This window comes from Pygocentrus nattereri, chromosome 1 (genome assembly GCF_015220715.1).
Source record: "Pygocentrus nattereri isolate fPygNat1 chromosome 1, fPygNat1.pri, whole genome shotgun sequence".
Lineage (NCBI taxonomy): Eukaryota > Metazoa > Chordata > Actinopteri > Characiformes > Serrasalmidae > Pygocentrus > Pygocentrus nattereri.
Window position 1 is genome coordinate 3,074,766 of NC_051211.1, and position 27,805 is coordinate 3,102,570.

Genomic DNA, 27,805 nt, shown 5'->3' on the forward strand with positions numbered 1-27,805 from the left:
GCCCACGACTGCCCCCAAACAAATGACTGCCCCATTTACACACACTGTGTCTCCCTCTGCTGCTGGAGCTCCTCACAAACATTCAGAAATCTCTTCATCTCTTCATGATGTCGTCTCTTTGGTGATCAATATTACACATCATAATCACACTCTGAAAAATAAAGAACCAAAAAATAACTTTCAATACAAAAAATAAAAAACATTTTCAATGCAGAATTAGTATATTAACCAAGTTATTAATAATTTAAAAGATGTAGAACCCGTTTCCAACACGTAGCATAATCACAGAGATTTTAAACTGTGAATTGCTATCAGCATTTCAGTTAGTCCAAGATCAGACTTAATCCCTGTATGGGAAAGCAGCCCACAATGTGTGTGTTTATGTGTGTGTGTGTGTGTGTATACATATTTATCTGAAATTATTTGTGTGTGTGTGTGTGTGTGTACATATTTGTCTGAAATTATTGTTGCTTACTTTAGACTTTGTAGTCTGTAATTTTCATCACACTGAAGGTCAAACAGCAGCTGACGTCCTGTGTTCATCTGGGAATTCCCAGACAGATCCAGCTCTCTCAGGTGTGAGGGGTTTGATTTCAGAGCTGAAGCAAGACCAGCACAACCTTTATCTGTAATAAAGCAACCCATCAACCTGCAGAGAGAAGATTTAAGTCACTGATTGCCTTTTGTTTTTATGACCTTTATTTAGTAAACTGTCAATAATTCTCAACGACTCTGTAATATTTTATATTCTGGTTATTTATGTTATGAAAATTATCTTTGTGTTTGAATAGTTTTCCAATTAAAGATACCTTTTATTTTTCATAAGTCATTAAAAATGTTCATTTAAGTGAAATAATTTACTTTTTAATTTTATATTAGGCTTTATATGAGTCATTCAGTTGCTACATTCATTAGTCAAAGATTCAATGAGGTTGCATAGTTTGCAACTGTTAGAAATTTTGAAACAGACCCTTAGTGCTTTAGTATGAGTCTGATTCTTGAGTCCATGAATGAATGATCTTGGTCTTTTCTTGGTCTCAACATAAACACATACTGCAGTTCTACTCAGACATCAATGTATTGAGAATCTACCACTGCACTGCCGCCCTTCTCATGTCAAACACGATCTGCTCTTTGATTGGCTAATGAGGAAAAACAGGTCACTACTGTCGGTTCTCCTTTAGTTTTTTAACAAAATCTTTGCTCCTTTTCACCCATCATGACTGTTATGCACCTTTCCTTTCATTTGTTCTTCCCGATCACTCCATTCTTCCAAGAACTACTAGTACTGTTCTTTAAACAGATGAGACTCCTCTTTAAGTTTATTTAATTAATAATAGTGTAGGTTTCTTTTATTTTAAATTAATGTAAAATTAATAAAATCTACAATAAATCCAGTGATAAAATCAATGTTAAACTATTTAATTTCTCTCTCTCTCTCTCTCTCTCTCTCTCTCTCTCTCTGTCTCTCTGCTTGTCTCTTCGGCATCTCTGTCCTCACTGATTACTGTAAAAGCACACATTAAACATCTGTTATAAAAGGCTGTCTGTACTAAAGACCAGCTAACAGGAAAGGCAGCTACTCATACAGATAATGAGACAAAATACAGCCTAATCTACCTGCTGATTTCTTAATAATGTTCCCATCAGTGAACTTTCTCATGCTGGCTGTAGTGTGATATATGTAGATAACATAATACAACTTCAATTTCTCATCTAATCACTAACATGGTCAACTACAGAGCCTGTAGCTGAAACTGATCAGCTACTGGATCTAGATTGTCATATGTTAGCCTATAGCTTGTGAGCTGCTTACCTGAACATCTCCAGAAGTCAAAGTTACTCTGGTTGTCAGGGCAGCATAGCATCTCATACAGAGACAAACAGAGTGGACAGTTAAGTCCAGGACCGAACCCCAGCTGTTCTGAGGTCAGCTGCGAACCTGTTACTGTGTAGTTTCATCACTTTTGCCCCATTCAATTTCATAAAAGCCTTTAGAAACTTCAGAGGACCTCAGTGTCCCATGCTAGTCCCAAACATGACGGTGCTAACAATGTACTGAAGCAAATTTGCAGAGCAGTGGTGGCTAAGCAGTGACTGGGGGGTTTAGAAGATAATGCAGAGCTTAGCAGATCTTGATTGGTAAACATGATAAGGAATTGATTTTTTTCTTCAGTAGTTATATGAGAAATAATACATTTAGAGAACGTAGAGACTAACTTATTATTATTATAATTATGAATGATAAATGATTTTATTTTGTTTTTCCTTTTTCTTTAATGTGTCCTGTTATTCTTAACTTCTAAGAACCATGAATAAAAAAATATATTCTGGTTATTAAATTTGTTGATCTGTCTGTTTATTCTGTAAATGCAGTTTATATGATTTACTACATCATTTGCACACATCAGCTCACCTTTACACGATGTGGAATTTCATGTTGAATGGATCAATAGAAATGCTCTTAAATCACTTGGAAAATACTCTTTAACATTGAAAGGTAAGAGTGTTTTTGCTTTTACTTCTGTAAAGTTACTATTTTGGAGATTTGTTTCTTCTTTGGACAGCAGTTCAGAAGAAACTTGAACAAAAAGATTTGTATATAGTCACATCTCATTGTATATATATATATATATAATATAACTTGTTACCCTACTTTTACCACTTTATTACCCACTTATCACTGCCACTTCATTTATAAAGCTCAAAGTTTTTCACAGTAGTAACAAACAACAAACAAAAACAAAATAAATATAAATAAAATAAGAAGTTAAAAAGATATACATGTTAAGTTTCATTACAATTGTGAAGAAACAAAAACAGCATGATGTGAGAATCAAACATCTCTAAAGAACTGAAACAAACATCCTCAGCCTTTTGATTCTGAATCTATAGACTTGAATATATCAGAGAATATTCATGATTAGAGAATATGTCTTACTGAGGACCAGATAATGTGTGACTCTCAGAGAGATGATCTTACTTCAGTGTCTCCAGTTTACAGAGAGGATTCTCCAGTAGAGCAGAGAGCAACTTCACTCCTGAATCTCCTAGTTTATTACCAGACAGACTCAACTCTCTCAGGTGAGAGGGGTTTGATTTCAGAGCTGAAGCCAGAAAAACACAGCCTTCACCTGTGATATTACAATCCCACAACCTGCAGAGAGAACAATGACATCATCAGTTCAGAACACACAGATCAGTTCAGCAGGAACTTCATCAACAATGTGTGACTTCAGCTTTAGTAGTAGAACTTAATTTTACAGGTATATAATGTTAGTACTATAATATGTTGTACAAACCTGACAATTACATGTTACTTAGTAATCAAAATATAAGATAAAGAATAATGTTTTCTGTAGACAAATGTGGTGCACAAAAGGAACATGTGATCAGCCCTGCTTCTGTATTTACCCCACCTTATCTGTAGGTGGAGCTACATGTAAGGTAACAGAGGAAATGTGTGATAATAATGCATTAATTTACTCATTATTTTAGTGCAATTACTCACATTATTTTGAGGAACCAATATTACAGCTCCAATATCATTTAGTTTCACTTTAATTACAGTGTGAAACAATCTTGGTAGCACTTTACAGATCAGTAATAAGAGGTTAATGTTATGGTAGTATTGTGGTAATGAGTTATATTTATCCATAAATTAAATGTCAATTTCATAGTTGTTAAGAAATAATAAAATGGTAATTGTAGCGGTAACAAGTCAGGAATAAAATGGTAAAATCATGGTAACAAGTTGTACTAACCAAAATATTACTTGCATGCTTTCCAGTTTATAAGGAATAATAAGCTGGTGTTTGTAGTAATAACAAATTTGTAATAAGATGGTAAAATAAAGGTAACAAGTATTTACCTAAAAATTACATGCACATTTCTTAGTCATTAAAAAATAAGACGTTAGTCATTGTAGTGGGGGTCAGCAGTAAATAGTAAACTAATGGTAACAAGTTGAACGTACCTAGCTATTAGCAAATAATAAGTCAGTAACTGTAGTGATGACTAATTGATAATAAAGTGAAAAAATAATGGTAGCAAACTTTAATTGCCCATCAATCAAAAGGGCAATAACATTAGGGTATTAGCCCAGAAACAAAGCAGTAGGTTTGCTGAAATTATGTGGTTTTAGTGCTGTAAAATACCAATTCACTTGTTTCTACTTTGTTTCTTAGCTGCTATGTCTTAAAGGCCAATGTTACACCCTGAAATTACAGTGAAACTAAATGGTATCAGAGCTGTAAAACGCAAACCATTTCTACTTCTCTAATAATAAGTCCACTAATAATATTAGTTCTTCTATGTATTTGTGTTAAATCTGTATCTGTCCTTAGTGCTGCTGCTCCTCCACATTTTCATCTGCCACACATATAATCCACACAATTTCATCTTGGACAGTAGATTTACTTTCTGCAACCAGTGGACGACGTCTTTTCCCCCCTCGCCAATGTGCATTAATGTTCAACTTGTTACCATTATTTTACTATTTATTGCTAGACCACCACTACAATAACTAAATTGCATGCAATTTTTAGGTAAATACAACTTGTTACCTATATTTTACCATCTTATTACAAATTTGTAATCACTACAACCACCAACTTATTATTCATTATAAACTGGAAAGTATGCATGTAATATTTTGGTAAGTACAACTTGTTACCATGATTTTATTCCTGACTTGTTACCATTTTATTATTTCATAACAACTATGAAATTGACATTTAAGTTATGGATAAATACAGCTCATTACCACAATACTACCATAACATTACCCTCTTATTACCGATCTGTAAAGTACAGTGCTACCACAATCTCTGTACGTCATACTGTGCCTAACTATTTAAACACATAATAGATAAAAAATGCATTAGAAAAAAACATGAATTAGTATTTTATAGTACTAATACCACATCTGTTACGCCTTAAAAAGAATATACTCAAAACTGTTTTGTACTGTTATACTCAAAAAGAAATGGTCTACATCACCCAGACTCCTATGGGAAGTCAGGTGACTTCTCAACATTCTCAACAACCTTCTGGCTTGGACTCGGATACAGACTACATTGAACCATAACAGTAACAGGGATCACGTGACGGATGACGAGCATAGACCAACCTATCACCACTCACAGTCCCCTGATTACTAAACATTGCCACCTATGTATGATTGTCACATGTTGTGTTAAGGCAGCTTATAAACCTGGGCTTCAGACTCAGTCAGTGTGAGGTATTGCTTGCCAGAGAACATACTGAGCGGTGTATTCTAAATGTGTTTGATGCTTTTGACCTTTTGCCTGTTTACTCACTATCCGATTTTTGCGTATCCCTTTTGTACCTTTTGCTCTGTGTGTTTGGACCAATTTGCCTGCTTTTTTGACTACATTTTCAGTCTTTTCCTATTGTTAAGTTCGTCTATTGTGATCCTGCTTCACCTTCTTGTGCTGACCCATGCTGGCCTGTTATTCGACTACATTTACCTTCCATAATAATAAATCCAATAATTTTGGTTTTATTCACACATGTCTGGTATCTGCTGATTCGTTACAACATCACATCAGCACAACCATTTCACATTTTTTCGCATAAAAATCTGAATATTACAAAATATTTTCCTATCAAACATTTTTACTATTTTATTAAACATGTTACTTTCTAACTGTTTATTAAGCAACAACTAAAAAATTTTAATTAAAATGCAATTTTTAGATTAGTAAAACTTTCCATCCATCCATCTATCCATCCTCAACCGCTTATCTGGGTCCAGGTCGTGGCGGCAGCAGCCTAAGCAAAGAGGCCCAGGCCTCCCTCTCCCGCCACCTCCTCCAGCTCTTCCAGAGGGATACCGAGGCGTTCCCACACAGTCAGGAAATATAGTCCCTCCAATGTGTCCTGGGTCTTCCCCGGGGTCTCCTCCCCATGAACATGTCTGGAACACCTCACTAGGGAGGCGTCCAGAGGCCATCCTTACCAGATGCCTGAAACAGGCTTCTCTCAAAGTGGAGGAGCAGTGGCTCTACTCCGAGCCCAGTGACCCTGCGGAGAAAGCTAATTTCGGCCGCTTGTATCCACGATCTCGTTCTTTCAGTCACTACTCAAAGCTCGTGACCATAGGTGAAAGTTGGAACGTAGATTGACCGGTAAATTGACAGCTTCGCCTTGTGGCACAGCTCTCTCTTCACCATGACGGACCAGTATAGGGTCTGCATTACTGCAGACACCACACCAATCCGCCTGTCAACCTTTTGTTCCATCCTTCCTTCACTCGTGAACAAAATCACAAGATATTTAAACTCCTCCTCTTGGGGCAAGAATTCACTCCCCACCTGGACAGAGCATTCCACCCTTTTCCGACTGAGGACCATGGTCTCAGATTTAGAGGTGCTGATTTTTATCCCAGCTGCTTCACACTTGGCTGCAAACTGGTTCAGAGAGAGCTGGAGGTCCCAGCCTGATGACGCCAACAGGACCACATCATCCGCAAAAAGCAGACGTGAAATCCTGAGGCCTCCATACTGGACACCCTCCGTCGCTTGGTTGTTCAGAGAAATTCTGCCCATAAAAATTATGAACTGAATCTATGACAACGGACAACTCTGGCAGAGTCCAACCCTGACTGGAAACCAATGTGACTTACTGCCGGCTATACGAACCAAGCTCTTGCTCTGTTTGTACAGGGACTGAATGGCCTGTAACAACGAGCCCCTCACCCAGTACTCCCTGAGCACTCCCCACAGGATCCCTGAGGGACACGGTTGAATGCCTTCTCCAAATCAACAAAACACATGTAGACTGGTTGGGCAAACTCCCACGCACCCTCCAGGACCCTGGTGAGGATAAAAAGCTGGTCCAGTGTTCCACGACCTGGGCGAAACTCTCATAGTTCCTATTGTAGCTGAGATTCAACTATTAGCACATTTAAAAAGCGCTGAGAGGGAACAGAGAGAGAGAGAGAGAGGGATGAGCAGCAGCAATAACAAAAGGATTAAAGAGATGAAAAGCTTGTGCAAGAGACGGAAAAGTCTAGCTAGCGTCAGCCACTGAAAAGTGGCCAGCTGAGCATTGGTTGGATTTGTTTGTTTTGGTTGTTTATTTTGGAGAATAAAGATATGGCTGCTGCAAACATGAATCCTCCCTCCAGCGTCCTATTTGAGCCAGGGGTAGCACATGCCATGCTACAATGATCACATCAAAGGAAAATCTTTCTATGAGTAGATGAGTCCAAATATTTGGCTGGTACTCTCTAACAACATATCACAAAACTGAATTCGCCAGGATAAAGAACTGATATAAATACATGTTACAGCTTCAATTTGACAAAGAAAAATAAGAATTCAAATAAGAATGCAGTAAACAAATAGAATAAACAGCATACATAATGAGAGAGTAAAATGTCTGAGATGAAAGAAAGAATCATCCATACCTAGAGACTCAAATAGAGATCAGAAAATATTCACAATTAGAGAAACTGTCTAAGGACCAGGTCATGTGTGACTCTCAGAGAGATGATCTTACATTAGTGTCTCCAGTTTACAGAGAGGATTCTCCAGTCCAGCAGAGAGCAGCTTCACTCCTGAGTCTCCTAGTTCATTCAGAGATAGTTCCAGCTCTCTCAGATATGAGGGGTTTGATTTCAGAGCTGAAGTCAGAGCACCACAGCCTTCGTTTCTAATGTTACAACCCCATAACCTGCAGAGAGAACAATGACACACTCTCTCAATTCACAACACACAGATCAGTTCAGGAAATAATAATAGTAAATATAGTAATAGTAATATTATGATAATTTGTTTGACAGACCTGCAAAATGCATGCTAATTTCCTAGTTCTTAATAAATAAGATAAATAATGATAAAAATGTTTTATAAAGATAAATGTTTTGTGGATTAAGCTAATTTTTGAGCATTTAGTCAGATCAGTGCTTTATAAAAGAGTAACAGTATTTTGTTGACAGGTAACATAAATGGAACATGTGATCAGCCCTGATTCAGTGTAATCTAAGTGTATTTACCTCATCATATCTGCAGGTGGAGCTACTTATAAAAGTGACATTACATTACATTACATTACATTTAGCAGACGCTTTTATCCAAAGTGACTTACAAATAATGTGGTACATAGAACAAACATAGTCAGGCCTTAAGGGAGGCCAAAGGGTAATAGCGGGGTAGAGAAGGGAAGGAGGGCAAGAAGGAGATGAGGTTGGTAGTGGTTAGATTTGCAAGAGGCGATTAGAGTAAGTGCTCCCTCAAGAGCTCTGTCTTCAGGAGTTTCTTAAAAATAGCGAGGGATGCCCCTGCTCTGACAGTGGAAGGTAGCTTGTTCCACCATTGGGGAATCAAGTATGAGAACAGTCTCGATTGCTTTGTGTGAATGTTTGGCAAAGCTAAGCGACATTCATTGGAGGATCGCAATGGCCGGGTGGTGCTGTAAGCCTTTAGGAGCGAGTGCAGGTAGGAAGGAGCCTGCTCTGTTAACACCTTGTAGGCAATTGTAAGAGTTTTAAATTTGATATGAGCAGCAACCGGTAACCAGTGGAGCTCAATGAGCAGTGGGGTGACATGCGCCCGTTTTGGTTGGTTAAAGACCAGATGCGCTGCAGCATTCTGAACCATCTTCAGTGGTTTTACAACACAGGCCGGGAGGCCCGTCAGTATGGCATTGCAGTAGTCGAGGCGTGAGATGACCACTGCTTGTACCAAGAGTTGGGTGGCTCGTTGTGTTAGAAACGGCCATATCTGTCTGATGTTGTACAGCGCAAAGCGGCAGGACTGAGCCACCGAGGCAACATGGTGCATAAAGGAGAGTTGGTCATCTACCATAACCCCCAGGTTCCTAGCAACCTTTGTCGGGGAGAGTGAGAATGAGTCGATGGTTATGTTGAAGTTGTGTTGAATGGATTCTTTAGCTGGTATAACCAGAAGTTCAGACTTGGACAGGTTTAGTTGAAGGTGGTGTTCCTTCATCCATGCGGATATGTCCGAGAGGTACTGCGATATCCGCACAGAGATCGACGGGTTATCAGGTGGGAATGACAGATAGAGCTGGGTGTCGTCTGCATAGCAATGGTACGAGGAGCCATGTGAGCAGATAACCCTGCCTAGAGAGGTGGTGTAAATAGAAAAGAGAAGGGGTCCCAGTACCGATCCCTGGGGAACCCCAGTGGATAGCGAGTGGGCTGAGGAGAGCTCTCCATGCCACGATACCTTGAATGAGCACCCAGTGAGGTACGATCTGAACCATAGTAGCGCATTGTCTGAGATACCCATGTTTGATAGAGTAGATAGGAGAAATTCATGATTGACTGTGTCAAAAGCAGCTGAGAGGTCCAGCAGAATGAGTACTGAGGACTGTCCTGCAGCTCTGGCAGTTTTTAGTGCCTCAATCACAGATAAAAGAGCCGTTTCAGTGGAGTGCCCTTTTTTAAAACCTGATTGATTTGGGTCCAGGAGGTCATTCTGGGAGAGGAAACCAGAGACCTGACTGCAGACTGATCTTTCTATAGTTTTGGAAAGAAAGGGTAGTGGTGAGACTGGCCTGTAGTTATCAACCTGGGCAGGGTTGCAGGAAGGCTTTTTAAGCAATGGTGTGACTTGGGCTTGTTTAAAGACAGTTGGAAACACACCAGTAGTTATGGAGGCATTGATGGTGTGTGTGATAGCTGGGATGATAGCAGGTGCAATGGTTTGTAGTATGTTGGTAGGAATCGAATCAAGTGGACATGTAGTAGGACAGCTACATGTTACAAGAGTCAGTGCCTCGCTCTCAGTGAGAGGAGTAAACGAGGAGAAGATGGAACCTTTGGTCGAGGGATACAGAGGAGCAGAGCATGTGGTAGGACCGCTACACGTTGCATCAGTGAACTGGCTGCTTATGGCCATCACTTTTCCAGTGAAAAAAGAGGCAAGGGCTTCAGCTGTAAGGCCGGTAGCCGGAGGTGGAGGTGGAGGATTGAGCAACGTATTAAATGTTGCAAATAATTTTGAGAGAGTTGATTTTGCTGTGTTAGAATTCAGCTTTTGCAGTAGTGAGGCAGGTTGAGAATGAAGCCAGGAGCAGTTGGTAGTTCTTTAGGTCTGCATGTATACGTTTTTCCCGCCATTTTCTTTCAGCAGCCCGGAGCCTGGAGCGCAGTTCCCTGACTATCATTTTTAAGCTATGGCTGTGGTTTATTTGAGCGCATGACTCTAGTAGTTAGGGGACAGAGGTCGTCCAGACATGAGCTTAGCGTTGAGCAGAGTGCATCAGTGGCATCATTTACATTGAGTGATGAAAAAGAGCCTGGTGGAGGCATATTATCAGTGACCAGTGAGGAGTACTGGTCGGCCGAGAGGTCTCTAAGATTGCGGCGGAACGAGACCATAGTTGGAGCAGCTTTTGTTTTTTTCTCAATACACACATTGAGTTGTATGAAATAGTGATCCGAGAGGTGCAGAGGAGTGACAGTGAGTCAGTGTCACAGTTGTGAGTAAAAATTAAATCCAGATTTTTACCAGCTTTATGAGTCGGAGGGCTTGGAACCTGCTCCAGATCGAAAGAGTGCATGAGAGACATGAAGTCTGTGGAGCACGGACTGTCAAGGTGGATGTTCATATCACCTAGAATAAGCATGGGACAATCTTGATCTGGGATAGAAGAAAGCAGCATATCAAGTTCATTTGTAAACTCGCCCATTTGCCCAGGAGGACGATAGATGACAATAATGCCAAGTTTAGCTGGAGTATTAACCAGCGTGGCATGATACTCAAAAGAGGTGTGCGTATTTGCAGTAGCAGTGGCGTGTGTTTCAAGCCATTTGCAATCAATAGGCCAGTCCCGCCTCCTCTACCTGAGGGACGAGAGGTATGAGAGAAGGAATAGCAGTGTTTTCTGGTTTAATCCAGGTTTCAGTCAGAGCCAGTAGTTGTAATGATAAATGATTGGCATAAGAGGCGATAAAGTCAGCTTTGTTAACGGCTGACTGGCAGTTCCACAGCCCAACTGAGAATGAGGCAGCAGTGGGCGTGGTTTGCCGTAGTCGCCTTAAGTTAGAATGGTTCTGGTGCCTGTGTGTTATTTTGCGCCTTCTGTGCATACTGCAGATAACGGGGATGTGTTGGAAGCACATTTTGGGAGGAGGCAGGACTGGCAGCCTTGCCCGGTGGACTCGCGCAGGTAGACTCGCAGGTCTTTACCCGAGTTAGGTCTTCACGCGAGGGGTCTTCACACAACGGCTGACGCCTCAGCGACTGGGCGTGGTAAATAGGAGTGCAAATTGCAAACAGCTGTTAGCGAGTTAGGAGATCAGCGCGACCAGACTGCCTTTATATGCCGCGAGTGTGTACATCAGGGGGTTTGCCACGCCCCCTCGACCGAAACTAGCCCCGAAACTGTCTGAAACAGCACTTAAGGTGCGTTTGGTTGGTAGCAGCTGGACTTTAGCAAGAGCAGTCTGGTGCAGCTTAAAATGTTCCCGTGTGCTCCGTGTGAAAGCCCGTTCTTACTGGGAGATCAGCGCGACCAGACTGCCTTTATATGCCGCGAGTGTGTACGTCAGGGGGTAACAGAACAACCATGAGTGATTATAATGCAGTAATTTAGTCTTGATTCATATGTGGTTACTTAAATTATTTTGATAAACTGATATTACAGCTCCACTTAGTTTCACAATAAATACAATGTAAAACAATGTCTGTACATCATACTGAGCCTGATCATTGACATTCATACTAAAAATACAGTAGAAACAAGTGAATTAGTATTTTACATAACTAATACCATATCACTTCATCAGAGCAGTGTTTTTGGTGTAATAATTCTAATACTATACTATTTTAGAATGTCTAAAAAGATATTTTTTTGAAAAAGGAATATATGAAATAATAATAATATACCATAAAATATAAATCAGGCAAAGGTACACAAATGATCTTTTTTGCTCACTTTTGCTGAAAAGGTTTTTAGTATATTATGTTGCATCAACAGGAAAATAATTTTTTTAGTACTGAGTATTATTGCCATTTTGCTCCATTTTACTTACCACTTTAATTACCAATTTACTTTCTAACAAAAACAAGGAAAATAACATGCAGTTGCCAGGTTAATACAACTTTTTATCATAATCCTAACATATTATTACATGCTTATTGCTATTGCTTTACTTAAAGAGCACTTTTCATTTATGCAGCAGCTCAAACTGCTTTGTGTAGTGTGGAAAACAATAAATTAATTAGCGGTTAATTATCTTGAAGGATTAAACAGGTTTTGTACATAGTGTGAAACTCTGAACTGCAGTGAAGCAGAAATGCACAGAACTTATACTGGAACACTTTACAGTACAGTTATGTGGATAAATATGTAGATATAAATATATTATGTAAATTCACTTCACCCATTTCACACTGTATTCATAAGATACAATATACAGTATCAGCTAAGCTAAAGCTAACATTACTGAAACAAATTAGGATAAAACGCTGCATGTAAGACTGGGTTTCAATGCCCACCTGGGCAAACACTATACCAATAAGAGCCTAATTATGTAAAATGATCAAATTGCAAGTCACTCTGGACAAGACCATCAGCCAAATGCCGTAAATGTAAAAAATATGAGGGAGAACTACATCATTTTAAAACAAGACCTGATGTTTACATTGTGTGAAATTCCATGATGAATGGACCAATAGAAATGTTCTATAATCACTTGCATTATTACTTTGGAGTTTTATTATTTTTTTTGGACAGTGATGAAATATGTCTTACTAGGAAAATATGCATTAATGAGGACCAGTCATGTTTGACTCTGAGAAAGATGACCTTACCTCAGTGTCTCCAGTTTACAGAGAGGATTCTCCAGTACAGCAGAGAGCAGCTTCACTCCTGAATCTCCTAGATTATTATAAGACAGACTCAGCTCTCTCAGGTGTGAGAGGTTTGATTTCAGGGCGGAAGACAGAAAAACACAGCCTGCATCTGTGATATTACAACACCACAACCTGCAGAGAGAAAAATGACACACTCTTCATTCTCTCTCTTCAGAACACACAGATCAGGTCAGCAGGAACTTCATCAACAAGCTGTGACTAAAGCCATAAAACACAGCTTTATTAGTAGAACTTTATTACAGATATAATGTTAGTATTATTATTATAAGTTGTACAAACATAACAATGACATGCTAAATATTTAGTTATTCATTTAAAGATAAATAATCATAATGTTTTGTGGAAACAAACATGGTGTGGTTTTGAACAGTGTGAAACTTTGAACTGCAGTGAGGCAGAAATGCTCAGAACATATACTGGAAACACTTTACAGTGCAGTTATGAGGATAAATATGTGGATATAAATACATTATCAGGTAGATTCACTTCACACATTTCACACTGTAGCATAAGAAACAGAGAAGCAGCTAAGCTAATGCTAACATTACTAAAACTAATTAGGATAAAACACTCCATGTAAGGTGAAACTAAAACTGCATGGTGAGCTTGATGTGAATTTTTTGCTGACGCTGCGGAAACTGCAATTTTTTATTGAGATCAAATGTCTAAATTATCAGGTCTGATATGATTGGCTGAGTGGAGTGTGAAACCTTTTCCAGAGCTAAAGAGAAATACCGCTCTCCTCATCTCTGTAATGACATGTCTGAGTGTAAATTCCACTCTACTCAGAATTTATGTACTTTGTGCTTTTAAATTTTTTCTTCTAAAAAAAAAAAGACATATTTTACTCTGTAGTCTTTTCATTAACTGTGTGATGTGGCTGCATACATCTCTCTACATATTCATATTTTAAAAAAAACAAATAATAATGTTAATGTTGGTACAATTATTACTGCGCATTACAACAAACAAATAATTTATGATGTAAAAAATTAAACTGACCTGCTAAAAACACACAAATGAAAATCACTACAGCTAACAATCACTACAGCTAGTAGCAATGCTAGCTATCCAGTAAAACCAGTGAAATGCAGTATGTTTGATAAAGCTCTGTCAGATCTGGTTCACAGTCCTCAGTACAAGCTATTAGCCTAATTTGTCTTGAAATGACTGACAGTTTATTGAACTGAATCAAGAGTCTTGTGGTTAAGGTTGTTATGGCATGCTAATTGTTAGCTAGTTAGCATTTTTGTTTTCATCTGGTTCATGAGGGTAAGGGAAAAAGCACCTGGTCAGAGCTGGTGTAACATGCTTAGTGTTAGCCAATATATATAGATTTTCTCATATTTTAGTGGGTAAAAATTATGAGGGAGAACTACATCATTTCAACACAGCACCTGCCGTTTAAATTTTGTAAAATTTCATGATGAATGGACCAATCGCAATATAATCACTTGGATTATTATTTTGGAGAATTATTTTTCTTTGGACAGTGACGAAATATGTCTTATTAGAAAAATATGCATTAATGAGGACCAGGTCATGAGTGACTCTCAGAGCAATGATCTTACTTCAGTTTCTCCAGTTTACAGAGAGGATTCTCCAGTACAGCAGAGAGCAGCTTCACTCCTGAATCTCCTAGTTTATTATAAGACAGACTCAGCTCTCTCAGGTGTGAGGGGTTTGATTTCAGAGCAGAAGACAGAAAAACACAGCCTGCATCTGTGATATTACAACCCAACAACCTGCAGAGAGAAAAATGACACAATCTTCACTCTCTCTCTTCAGAACACACAGATCAGGTCAGCAGGAACTTCATCAACAAGCTGTGACTACAGACATGAAACACAGCTTTATTAGTAGAACTTTATTACAGATATAATGTTAGTACTATTATAAGTTGTACAAACATAACAATTACATGCTAAATATTTAGTTATTAATTTATAAGATAAATAATGATAATGTTTTGTGAAAACAAACATGGTGTGGTTTGAGCTCATTTCCAAGCATTTTGTCAGATCAGTGCTTTAGAATAGAGTAACAGTATTGTGTTGACAGATAACACAAATGGAACATGTGATCAGCCCTGATTCTGGGTAATCTAAATGTATTTACCTCAACTTTTCTGTAGGTGGAGCTACATGTAAAAGTAACAGAACAACTAAGAGTGATTATAATGTAGTAATTTGGTCATGATTTCAGAGCAATTACATTATTTTGAAGAACTTATATTACAGCTCCAATACCATTTAGTTTCAATCTAATTATAGTTTTGAAACAATCTCTGTGCATCATACTGTGCCTGAGCATTTAAATACATAACAGATAGAAAAGAAAGTAGAAAAATGTGAATGTGTTTTACAGCTCTAATACCACATCACTTCAACACAACCAATTCTTCATTTTTATCATAATCTTAATATTACCTGATATTTTCCCACCAAATATTTTTTACATTTTATTACCCATATCACTTTCTACATTTATTATTATGCAACAAGCATAAAATTGCCATTTTTAAGGTATTAAAACTTAATACTATAAAATTAAGATTAAGATTAAGAGACCCTTATTAGCCCCACAATGGGGAAATTTCACCTCCGCATTTAACCCATCCGTGAAGTGAAACACCATGTACACTCTAGTGAGCACACACACACTAGGGTTTAAACAAAGACACTTGTTTAACTACTAAGCCTAGCTATTATTTAAGGTTGGTAAAATAAGACAAATTTAACAGATTGTTGAAAGAAAATAAAAGAAATCAAACGAACTAAAAAGTACGAGAAGACTCTTCGGATTTCAGAAGTGCAGGTAATTTATTCTTCTTGAGCATGGAGAATGCTTCCCAGAGGCCCTTGGGCAACACTCACACAGATACAGGATTTGTACACATAATTTATACCCTCAGTAAGGATGGGGGGTGTCATCCCACCCCTTTTTTGTCATCTCTTAATCTCATGACACCACCATTATTCCCAATGTGATGTCTATACGTCTAACATAGGGAATCATGTGGAAATCACGTGTAAACCATGTGGAAACCATTATCTTCAAGTCCGGTCTGTATCATTTTTAAAAAAAAGACATTGTACCAGGCACAACCTAACACACCCTAGCACGATTGCTGGTGTTTTTCCCATCTTGGCCATTTGGCCTTGAGAAGTTCATAAATTCACTCACTTCCTAAACAATGTTTTTCTTTCCTCTTACGCCCTACTAAGGCAGCTTGTTTTAGGGCACTTGTTCCAATATGCTAGGCCATATTGTACTTTATTTATGTTTTATCCTGCATAATACAAAATATTTTAATTTTGGGAATCTTTAATTTACATCAGACACCTCAGTCATGTGCTGTTGGCTCTGGGGATCGAGGCTGGTTCCCTAACGTCTAGCCCATGACTGCCCCATTACCATATATGGGCAGTACCCATTTATTGTTATTATACCCATTTATAGCCAATTATTGCTGCTGCTTTATTTAGAGATAGCATAACATGCAGATAAGCAGCTAAGCTAATGCTAACAGTACTAAAAGAAATGTGGATAAAACGCTGTATGTGAGATGAAACTTAAACTGCATGATGAGCTTGTTATTAAATTTTTGCTGATCCTGCAGAAACATTTTCAGAGATCAAATGTCTAACTGACCAGGTCTGCTATGATTGGCTGAGCTGAGTGTCAAACCTTTTCCAGAGCTAAAGAGAGATACTGCTGTCTTCATCTCTGTAATGACATGTCTGAGTGGAAATTCTACTCTCTCAGAATTTCTGCATGTTTTTGCTTTTAAATTGTTTTCTCCTCATAAAAAGACATTATATTTTACTCTGTAGTCTTTTCATTAACTGTGTGATGTGGCTGCATACATCTCTCTGTACATATTCATATTTGAAAAAAAACAAATAATAACGTTAATGTTGGTACAATTATTACTGCACATTACAACAAACAAATAATTTATGATGTAAAAAATTTAACTGACCTGCTAAAAACACACAGATGAAAATCACTACAGCTAACAATCACTACAGCTAGCAGCAATGCTAGCTATCCAGTAAAACCAGTGAAATGCAGTATGTTTGATGAAAGTTCCTGCCCCAAAACATCAAACCCTACATTTCACTTCCAAAACAATGTAACAATCTCTAAAAACAAAGTGTTGAGATTAATTTGACCTCATTGTTTCATCGGGAGAAAGTAAGGAGGGGGGGGGTTCTAACCCGAGGGGCTTCTTCTCTCAAGTTACCCTTTTTATAAATGCACTGATTACACACAAAATCTTTGTGTCACACACTGAAATATTCCTTCACTACATGAATGAACAAAAGAAGATTCCAATTACTGGTTATTGGATGTAGAAAAATAAAAAAAATTAAAAATTCAGATTCACTCCACTTAGAATCAGACCTACCAACACTGCTTAATTGTGATTAAACACTGTACACACAACAACACTGACTTGATAATTAATAATTAAAATAGTATTGTGATTATGAATAATAATAATAATAATAATATACAGGCTAAAAAATATAAAATAAAGTACAGCACTAAAACTGAGCTGAAGATTGAAAAGTGCATCCAGGAGATGTTTCTCAGCTTTAAGCAATGTTTGTCAATCACACATAGCTTATTTAGTAGAAATGGCCTAAAGCCATCTGTATGATGCATATTATCATAAAAGGAGGCACTGGAGAAATGTAGAAATGGACATTTACTCACAGATTACACAGAAAAACACAATGATGTACTGTAATTTAATAAAACATTATATTACTCTGAATTGTACTGTAATTTGCTGTAAAATGACAGTTTATTGCATCCATAGCTTTTAAAGTGTGATTATTTACTAGGATTTACTTATATATATATACATATACTTATATATACATATACATATATACGATATGATATCAGCATTTCACCACTGTTTGCTCTGCTCTCTTCATAGTTTTTTATATAGTTTTTTCTTTGAATTAGGATTTTTAAACCTTTACTTTCAAAAATCTTGTTCTGTTTGTAATTTAAAATTAATTTATTTTATTTTAGATTTGGTATGTTTCTCATTTTCTTGTACTTCACTTCAAGGCCTATTTTATCTTTGTTTTGTTTTTATTTTAGGGTATATTGTTTCTTGTTTATCACTGGGTTTTGCTGTTAGACAAGACTATTTCTCAATCTGTTATCTAATTGTTGTTTATTGAAAATGAGGATTCCCTTCAGTTTAAACCTGAACTTAAATAACAATATAATGTTGATGAATACAATTGTGCTCCTCTGTGCCAGATTAGCAGCTGCACTGCACATAAACTAATATAGAAACATCTGCAACATCCATTCGCACCAATGCTGTGATAAATTTTACACTTTTAATGATCAAAAATATGACCCAAATATTTAAATAATGCTGTAATATGTTTAAATAAATTGTTTAAAAAAACATGAAAATGATACCAGAGATTAAATCTTACTAAGAACCAGGATGTGTGAAAGAAAGATGATCTTACCACAGTGTCTCCAGTTTACAGAGAGGATTCTCCAGCCCACCAGAGAGCAGCTTCATTCCTGAATCTCCTAGTTTATTATCAGACAGATTGAGGTCTCGCAAACTGGAGGATTCTGAGCTGAGCACTGAGGCCAAAGCTGCACAGCTTTTCTTTGTCAGATTGCAACTTGAAAGACTGAAGAAAATAACAAAATAACACACAATTTTGTGTTTACATTTGTATTTGAATGAATGAAAGTTTGAGTAATGAAGCAGTGATTCATTCTTGATATGGTTCTTTTACTGAGTCAGTTTTATTCAGTATTACTTACTTAGCTGTTCCGGATTCATGAACTACAGGCAGCAGCTTCAGAAGAACATCATCTGATCTGTTATATTTCTCTAGGTCAAATTTATCCAGGTTCCCTCCTGATGTCAGCAGTACAAAGATCACAGCTGACCACTGTGAAGGAGACAGTTTTCTCTGGTTAACACTGTCAGACTGCAGGTACTGCTGAACTTCCTCAACTAGAGAACGATCATCCAGTTCATTCAGACAGTGGAACAGATTGATGGATTTCTCTGCAGAGCGATTCTCTCTGATCTTCTTCTTGATGTACTGAACTGTGTCCTCTTTGCTGTGGAAGCTACTTTCTGTCTGTGTCTCTAAGTCTTGTATGAGATTCTGATTGGACTCCAGAGAGAGACCCAGAAGAAAGCAAAGGAAAAGATCCAGATGTCCATTCTTACTCTGTAAGGCCTGATCCACAGCACTCTTGTGTACATCAGAGATTGGAATTTCTTTTCTCCTGAAGACCCTCGGTTTAGAGGACTGACGCTGTTTAAGCACATTTCTCTTCTGGTTCATGAAGGTCAGGTGCACATAGAGAGCTGCGAGATGTTCCTGAATGCTCTGATGAATAAAGCAGTACACTTTATTCTGGTGCAGCAGAGATTCCTCTCTGAAGATCTGTGTACACACACCTGAGTAGACGGATGCTTCTTCAACATCGATGCCACATTCTCTCAGATCTTCCTCATAGAAGATCAGGTTTCCTTTCATCAGCTGCTGAAAAGCCAGCCATCCCAGTTTGAGAAGTATGTCTTCATCTGTCTCCTGGTTCTTTGTGTACTTTTCTCTTATGATCTTTGTTTGAATGAGGAAGTGTGTGTACATTTGAGTCAGCGTTTTGGGGGTTTCTCCACTCTCTGCTTCACCCAGCATTCTCTCTAGAACAGTGGCTGAAATCCAGCAGAACACAGGTATGTGGCACATGATGTAGAGGCTTCTTGATGTCTTCAGGTGTTTGATGATTCTATTGGTCAGGCTCTGGTCACTGATTCTCTTCCTGAAGTACTCCTCCTTTTGTGGGTCACTGAACCCTCGGACTTCTGTCACTCGATCCACACACTCAGAGGGGATCTGATCAGCTGCTGCAGGTCGGGAGGTGATCCAGATGAGAGCAGAGGGAAGCAGATTCCCCTTGATCAGATTGGTTAGCAGCACCTCCACCGAAGATAACTGAGTGACATCATCCAATCTCACAGTGCTCTGAAAATCTAGAGTGAAACGACACTCATCCAAACCATCAAATATGAACAGAACTTTGTGAGATCTGGATATTTCCATTTCTTTAATCTCCTTAAACCGTGTATGAAGAAGATCCACCAAACTGAGTTTTTGGTCCTTCACCAAGTTCAGTTCTCTGAAAGGAAGTGGAAATATGAAGTGGACATCCTGATTTGCTTTCCCTTCAGTCCAGTCCAGAATGAACTTCTGCACAGAGACCGTTTTTCCAATTCCAGCGACCCCCTTTGTCAGCACAGTTCTGATGGGTTTGTCTTGTTTTGATAAGGGTTTAAAAATGTCATTGCAATTGATTGGTGTGTCCTCTGTTGCTGTTCTCTCAGATGCTGCTTCAATCTGTCTGACCTCATGTTCATTATTGACCTCTCCACTTTCTCCCTCTGTGATGTAGAGCTCTGTGTAGATCTCACTGAGAAGTGTTGAGGTTTCCTGGTTTGTTATCACCTCATTCAAACAGTGAAACCTCTGTTTCAGATTTAATTTGAGGTTTTCTTGGACTTTCACTGCATCAGAAGCATGTCTGTGAGATGGTGAGACATGTGGTGAGACATAGGATCAATTATCGGTACAACTTTAAACAAGCTTTCTAATATGAACATTTTGCTGCAATCTGTATTTCCCAAAATTCACAAATGTCACATATCCTTCTTCTGCTCTCAATGACAGTTGCCAAGACATCACAATAGTTCCTCTAGAATGGGCTAAACTTCTAATGCTTTGGATGTTCACCAAGAGCATTTATGATAACAACTAATTGTCTCAGAAGCATAGGAACCTCATGTTCTGTTAGAGCGTGTCACAACTGCTATTGAAAGCTTAAAATGACGTTGGAAAATGAATGCCATGAACACAAAGACAAGAATGCCAAGAAGAACACATAGATCAGAATGTCCAAGCATAGATCACAGTGTCCAAGGCTGTTTGCATTGCATAAGATGCCAGAGGAAGATGAGACCAAAAGAGCAGTCAATTTTAAAAATCCCCACCCAAAATGTCATGTTTGTTCCATTTTGTTGACACAAAACTGACTCCTGTCAATCTCTATCTTGAACTTTGGCTTGAATATGAGCACCAAGTTAAAAAGAAGAGACAAAGACTTTGCTGTCCAGACCAACTTAAGGTAGCAGTAATAACTAACGCTAGCTAGCCACAAGTTAACCCACTAGCTAGCTCACAGTAGCTAACCTAGCAAGCTTAGCTAACTTAGCTAACAAAACAACTAGCCTAACTCAGCCAACAAAATGTAAATAAAGTGGCTATCTAAGCCACACTCATAAATTTTATTCATGTTCCCTCTATTTTAATGTTTTTGTAGTCATATGCGTTAACATTTTATTTGGGAATAGTAGATCATCTGTAAAGTTGACTTTCTTAATTACACATGAATCAGTAAATACTGTATTTTTTTATTTACTACTGTAAAGTTAATGTGCAAGTTATTGCATTATTTGAGTGAGGGATGTAAGCGTGCAACCACATACAGATCCCTTAGTGATTAAGGGTCTGTTGGACTTGCATTAAGCCTAGCCATATACTGAACTGTGATGTCAATGGTCTTTTACCGTTAAAATTTGATTTAGTCCAGACATAGTCTTAATCTGGGTCTGGGAATCCAGCCTTAAGAGTTTAACCAGTTAAACCCCCAGGATCTGAAACACACTTCAATACTTCATTCTAATAACTGCCAAACCTACATATCATATTTATAGTATAGTTGTATATATGTATATATGTAACATGTATAGTTCCAGTTTTAGGTACCGAATGATAAGCCTCAATATTCATGATTTAATTATGAGCTTTTTATACAGAACAATTCTCCTTAAAATGATAGAGTTCTACAACAGTGATTAAGAACTCTCACTTCTTGTTTTCCTGCACCAGAATGTTTTCCAAGGTGTCATATCAGGCAGCTCTGCTGGATTTGATGAAGAAAATTAAGTAGCTCATCAGTCAAATAACCTGAATGATCAGCTACATTAAAGTGGTCAGGAAGATCATTCCAGAGCCGCTCAAATGCAGCTCTCCCAATGTCACCTGCATTCTAGCCAGCAGTGAAAGTAAAATTCAAATACCAAAGAATCTGGACTTGAGGTCAGAATCATACAGCAACTACTATTCTCGAAATACCATGAAATATTTAGTTGCAGTTGCACAGTGTAGTTTGCTATTGTAGTGCTAAACTAATAAGCCATTACAGCTACTGTGGCGGCATAACCAATTACAATGTTTCTCTGAGTAAATACATCCTAGTTTCATTTAAAATCCCTAACCTATCTTCCACAACACAACAGTGAGGTAGCTACAAGATCTGCCTGGATCAGCAATGCAAGAGCACCTGCTGTCTTTACTACATGTTTAGTAGTTAGGTTTCCTGATACACTGGCCTGGCTGTACCTCACAGAACCCTTCCAATTTTGTAGCTGTGTAAATAATTCTAAGCTTCTGTGCTTTTATAATTTCTCAGCTCCTCACCATTTACTCCTGTAGAAAAATAAGGTAGTTAATAATGTCAACATATGTGACATCTGGTCAGAGTTTCATGTCGTCAACCCAGACTTGGTATGGGTTCATTGGATGAGGACCAGACTGGGTGTCACTGTTTACAGTTTTTGTTCAATTCTTGTCTGTGATGCCACCGCAACACAACTGCCATCTTCTTGTATCTAAAAAGAGAAACCTAGGTTGCTACACAGTTTAATAACTGGATAAAGATAAACCTTTTTAACCTTGAAGCTAGTTTTGCCGGTATTGTTTGTCAACAACAAATGAACACCGGAAATCGTGCCCATTTTCATTCCAAAGACGCTCAAAGTGTAATGGTAAATCTTGTTGTCTAGGAACACTGTGGATATGTTTTCTATAATCTTAATCAATGTAAAATTGATTAAGAGGCAACAGGATAAGTTGTGTTTACAGCATAATGCATGTCTGTATGTCTCTTGTGATCTTACACTTTATCTGTGTTGATCTCCTCTTCTGTTCTGTCTCTCGCCCCCTGCAGGAAACTGTAGACACACAAATTATATGCACTGTATACTTTCATTAAAGCATCTGAACTTCAGATTTCAATGTTCTAAAACAGTTATTTTTGAGTATGAATTGAATCAGCCATAACACTCATGAGAAGAGCCTGTTACCGGTGTCGAGATGAAAGGTGTCCGTCTCTGAAAATTGGTGGACGACCCATAGAAGCATCACTCTTCATAGACACACTGCTGGTTACTGCAGAGTCTGATCTCTTAACCTGGATTAGGCTGTACAAGAAATGATTTACATATCCATTATTATTGGCGTTTCATCTGTAGCTAGGCCATACTAATATTGTAATGACTTTACTTTTACAACCCCAATTCCAATGAAGTTGGGACGTTGTGTAAAACAGAAATAAAAACAGAATACGATGATTTGCAAGTCCTTCTCAACCTACATTCAACTGAATACACTACAAAGACGAGATATTTAATGTTCAAACGGATAAACTTTATTGTTTTTTGCAAATATTCACTCATTTTGAATTTGATGCCTGCAACACGCTCCAAAGAAGTTGGAACAGGGGTGTGTTTACCACTGTGTTACATCACCGTTCCTTTAACACTCAATAAGCGTTTGGGAACTGAGGACACTGATTGTTGAAGCTTTGTAGGTGGAATTCTTTCCCATTCTTGCTTGATGTACAGCTTCAGTTGCTCAGCAGTCCGGGGTCTCCGCTTCATAATGCGCCACACATTTTCAATGGGAGACCGGTCTGGACTGCAGGCAGGTCAGTCTAGTACCCACACTCTTTTACTATGAAGCCACGCTGTTGTAACACGTGCAGAATGTGGCTTGGCATCGTCTTGCTGAAATAAGCAGGACGTCCCTGAAAAAGACGCTGCTTGGATGGCAGCAGATGTTGCTCAAATACCTGTATGTACCTTTCCGCATTAATGGGGCCTTCACAGATGTGCCAGTTACCCCTGCCATGGGCACTAACACACCCCCCCACCATCAGAGATGCTGGCTTTTGAACTTTGCGCTGAAAACAATCCAGACAGTCCTTTTCCTCTTCGGCCCGGAGGACACGACGTCCATGATTTCCAAAAACAGTGTGAAATGTGGACACATCAGACCACAGGACACTTTTCCACTTTGCGTCAGTCCATCTCAGATGAGCTCGGACCAGAGAAGCCGGCGGTGTTTCTGGGTGGTGTTGATATGTGGCTTCGCTTTGCATGGCAGAGTTTTAACTTGCACTTGTAGATGGAGCGACGAACTGAGTTCACTGACAGTGGTTTTCCGAAGTGTTCCTGAGCCCATGTGGGAATATCCGTTACAGAATGATGTCGGTTTTTAATGCAGTGCCGCCTGAGGGGTCGAAGGTCACGGGCATTCAGTGTTGGTTTTCTGCCTCGCCGCTTACTTGCAGAGATTTCTCCAGATTCTCTGAATCTTTTGATGATATTATGGACTGTTATGGATATTATCCATAATATGAATATTAAATCCCTAAATTCCTTGCAGTTGCACATTGAGAAACGTTCTTAAACTGTTGGACTATTTGCTCACGCAGTTGTTCACAAAGTGGTGAACCTCGCCCGTCCTCGCTTGTGAACGACTGAGCCTTTCAGGGATGCTCCCTTTATACCCAGTCATGACACTCACCTGTTTCCAATTAACCTGTTCACCTGTGGAATGTTCCAAACAGGTGTTTTTTGAGCATTCCTCGACTTTCCCAGTCTTTTGTTGCCCCTGTCCCAACTTCTTTGGAACGTGTTGCAGGCATCAAATTCAAAATGAGTGAATATTTGCAAAAAACAATAATGTTTATCCGTTTGAACATTAAATATCTTGTCTTTGTAGTGTATTCAGTTGAATGTAGGTTGAAAAGTATTTGCAAACTGGTATTTTACACAACGTCCCAACTTCACTAGAATTGGGGTTGTAATTACGTCACTCGTTTTAAATTTGTCCTATTTTTTGTGTATTTTTATGTATGATTAGTTTTTTATTTTCTATTCAATATTTCCTTTCATTGTCCTATTTCTTAAAGGTTCATATTAATAATACTGATACATTTTAAATGTGTGAAACGAACTGCTTTGATAATCAAAACAGAAATAAAAATAAAATAAAATCTTTCTGCTACTAAGAACTGCAATATAATTCAGTCTTTCTCTCAGCAATAGCTTATTACCTGTGTCCAGATGAGGGGTCTCCAGCTTTGAACATTAGGGGATGATCCATAGACTCATCACTCTTCATGGACACACAGCTGGGTGCTGGAGAATCTGATCTCTTCATGTGGATTAGACTGTAAATGATGAGAGACTTTTCTTCACATACAGTATTTAAATTCTTTTTGAAGGACCAGCCCAGTAAAAAATACAAAATTTTCTTCAACCCCATTTCCAGAAAAGTTGGGATGCTGTTGGAGAATGTAAATAAAAATAAAATGCGATGATATGTAATATCATCAATAATATGTAAACCATATTTTTCAAGGAAAATACTTAGAGGTGACTGAAGCCTGTGGTTGGTAAGCAAGCACTGCAGACGATATGTACTTTTGTGGTTGTAGAGTTGTTACTTGTCCAGTCTCTCATTTTATCTTGCCTAGACTACTGCAACAGCCTGTACATGGGTGAGTGTCTGTAAGTCCTCAATTGCTCGTTTACAGTTGGTCCAAAATGCAGCAGCTCGCCTTTTCACAAGCACAAAAAAGCCACATCACCCCTGTCTTGGTATCCCTACACTGGCTTGCTGCATACTGCCAGATCCATTTAAAAGTTTTTATCTGTTTTTAAGTCACTAAACGGGTCTGTGCCATTTTATATAGGTGATATGCTCAAACCCTATTCTTTCTTCAGGTCCTTGAGGTCATCAGATCAGTTGCTACTGACTGTGCCATGGTCTCAGTTGAAACTCAAAGGCCTTTGCTTTTGCGGCGCCAATACTGTGGAACAGTCTACCTCAGTAAAGGCCTCGGCTTATGGATGCCTGTTAAAGGCCTTAAGAGACCCTTATTAGTCCCACAATGGGGAAATTTTTTAAATTAGGTGACTAGTGCTTATTTCTATTTTCATTGGAGTGTGTAAAGGACTAGTTTCTTTAATTTTATTTTATTAAGTTTATTTGTTTAGCTTTATTCATTTGTTTTAGGGTTCTGGAACTTGTATTTTGGATGGTCATATTATAATTTCTTTTCTCTATTTTTGTCCTGCTATTACCAATGGGATTAGACAAATGATTTTGTGATGTTTTCACTTTGTCTTTTAAATTAGGATTATAGAATTACAAAGTTTTTCATATCACAATCTGCCATTTCCCTTGCTAATACAATTAATACTCAGTGGTATATAGACATGAGTGTGTGCATGGGTTGAGGATTTTTTTATTCACTTTTTTTTTATTACTTTGCCATGAACCTCATTTACTGGTTACTTGTCTCGAGTGGTTTGCTGTAAATCCTCATCCTGTAAAACTCAAATGTTTGCGAAACATTTAAGGTTGTATTAGTAATATAAGCATTTTTAAGACTTTAAGGACTGAACCCAATTGCAGTTAAGCTTTTATTTTATTTATTGTCTGGCTTCTATTAAAATGTCAAATAAAGTGTCATGAACTTTCATTGATTCATTTAAATAGAGCTAGTAAGGGGAAAGAATAAATGGTGTTAGTGCTAACGGCCCTTTTGGTATGCAAGTTTAACTCATAGGTTGTTCTCATCCCTTAATTAAAAGTGGCACAGAGCTTATAAGGGGACTTACACTGCTGCTCATGCCCACACAGGTCAGGAAAGATATGTACTTTTTTAAACCAGTATAACATCTTAGCTCACCTATGGCTTAAGCATGGGGACTCATTAAGTTAAACATAATTAAATTAAATATGAAGTTAAAATTTTACATGATCTCAGTGCATTAATTACTACAAAAATCTGTTATGACACAAGAGAGATAAAAATCTCTTACTCTGAGTGTTTCTCGGAGGTGGAACTGTCCTGGTCACATTCCTCAGAGAGGCTCATCCTGCTTTTCTGGTTTAACAAAACCTGTTAGGAAAAGAAGAACAACTCTGTACAATAAACAGCTCAGAAAAGCTCAGAGAAACAGCCAGTAAAAGCTGTAATTAAAACCAGACAAATGTGGACATCAGGAATTAGCAGTAAATGAAACTACAGAAGCAGCTAAACTCATTTACTGTGTACACGTTCACAGAGGCAGGAGCTCAGCAGACGACACCAGAAACACAGAGTCAACCATTACTTTTCATTCTCCTGGTGAAGAAGAAAGAAAGAGACTTTAATGAGAGTTGAATTAATGTGAACTGCAGCAGCTGCTGATTTAGCTGTTGATCTCTTTCCTTCTTCTTTATAAAAGTTACTAAAATATTCATATAAAGCTCTTACCTCCACAAACAAGATCCTAGAAAAAGGTGCTTTAACCGAATGTGCCGCCCTTTCGTGTGGATTATGTCTCATATCATAACGTCTTCACGGCTTCCAAAAACAATATCGTTCCTCTCAAAACATCAAGTGGTGCTGAACACTGGAGAAACACTTTCAGCTTCACCTGAGAAATACGTCAGCTCTCCTCCCTGGTGTCACATTTCAGACCTACACTCTACTTTAACTTTCAGCTGGAATCTCTGACACTGAATTTGTATGACATACATATAAAATGAGCAGTGAGTGATTTTTAAGGTAATCATAAATAAGTTGAAACACATTTCAATAGTCAGTGTTACGTCAACCAGTGAGCGTCCAGCACATATTCAGATCATTTTGAAATTTGTTGCATTTGAAAACCTGCCCTCAAAATTCAGTTCTCAGCACAAATAAACGTAAAGTTCAACATGAAAAATCCACAAGCA

The 27,805-nt window shown here is 38.2% G+C and overlaps 1 protein-coding gene across 2 annotated transcripts; it reads right to left on the bottom strand.

The window, feature by feature from the left end:
- LOC108410906 (NACHT, LRR and PYD domains-containing protein 12-like) lies at positions 1–27,684 on the bottom strand. Of its 2 annotated transcripts, XM_017682223.2 has the most exons (14): positions 27,342–27,429; positions 27,134–27,209; positions 26,905–26,984; positions 25,128–25,244; positions 23,092–23,208; positions 22,906–22,959; positions 18,696–20,471; positions 18,386–18,559; positions 14,447–14,620; positions 12,813–12,986; positions 7,528–7,701; positions 2,984–3,157; positions 476–649; positions 1–151 (listed from the first exon to the last, which is right to left on the bottom strand). In XM_017682223.2, exons 3-14 carry the CDS (start codon positions 26,958–26,960, stop codon positions 145–147), a joined length of 3,171 nt encoding a protein of 1,056 aa, XP_017537712.2. In that variant the 5' UTR covers positions 26,961–26,984; positions 27,134–27,209; positions 27,342–27,429; the 3' UTR covers positions 1–144. The 2 variants fall into 2 exon arrangements, with proteins under 2 accessions (XP_017537712.2, XP_017537711.2); XM_017682222.2 differs by lacking the exon at positions 27,134–27,209 and having other exon boundaries at positions 27,342–27,684.
- Positions 27,685–27,805: the final 121 nt, after the last annotated feature.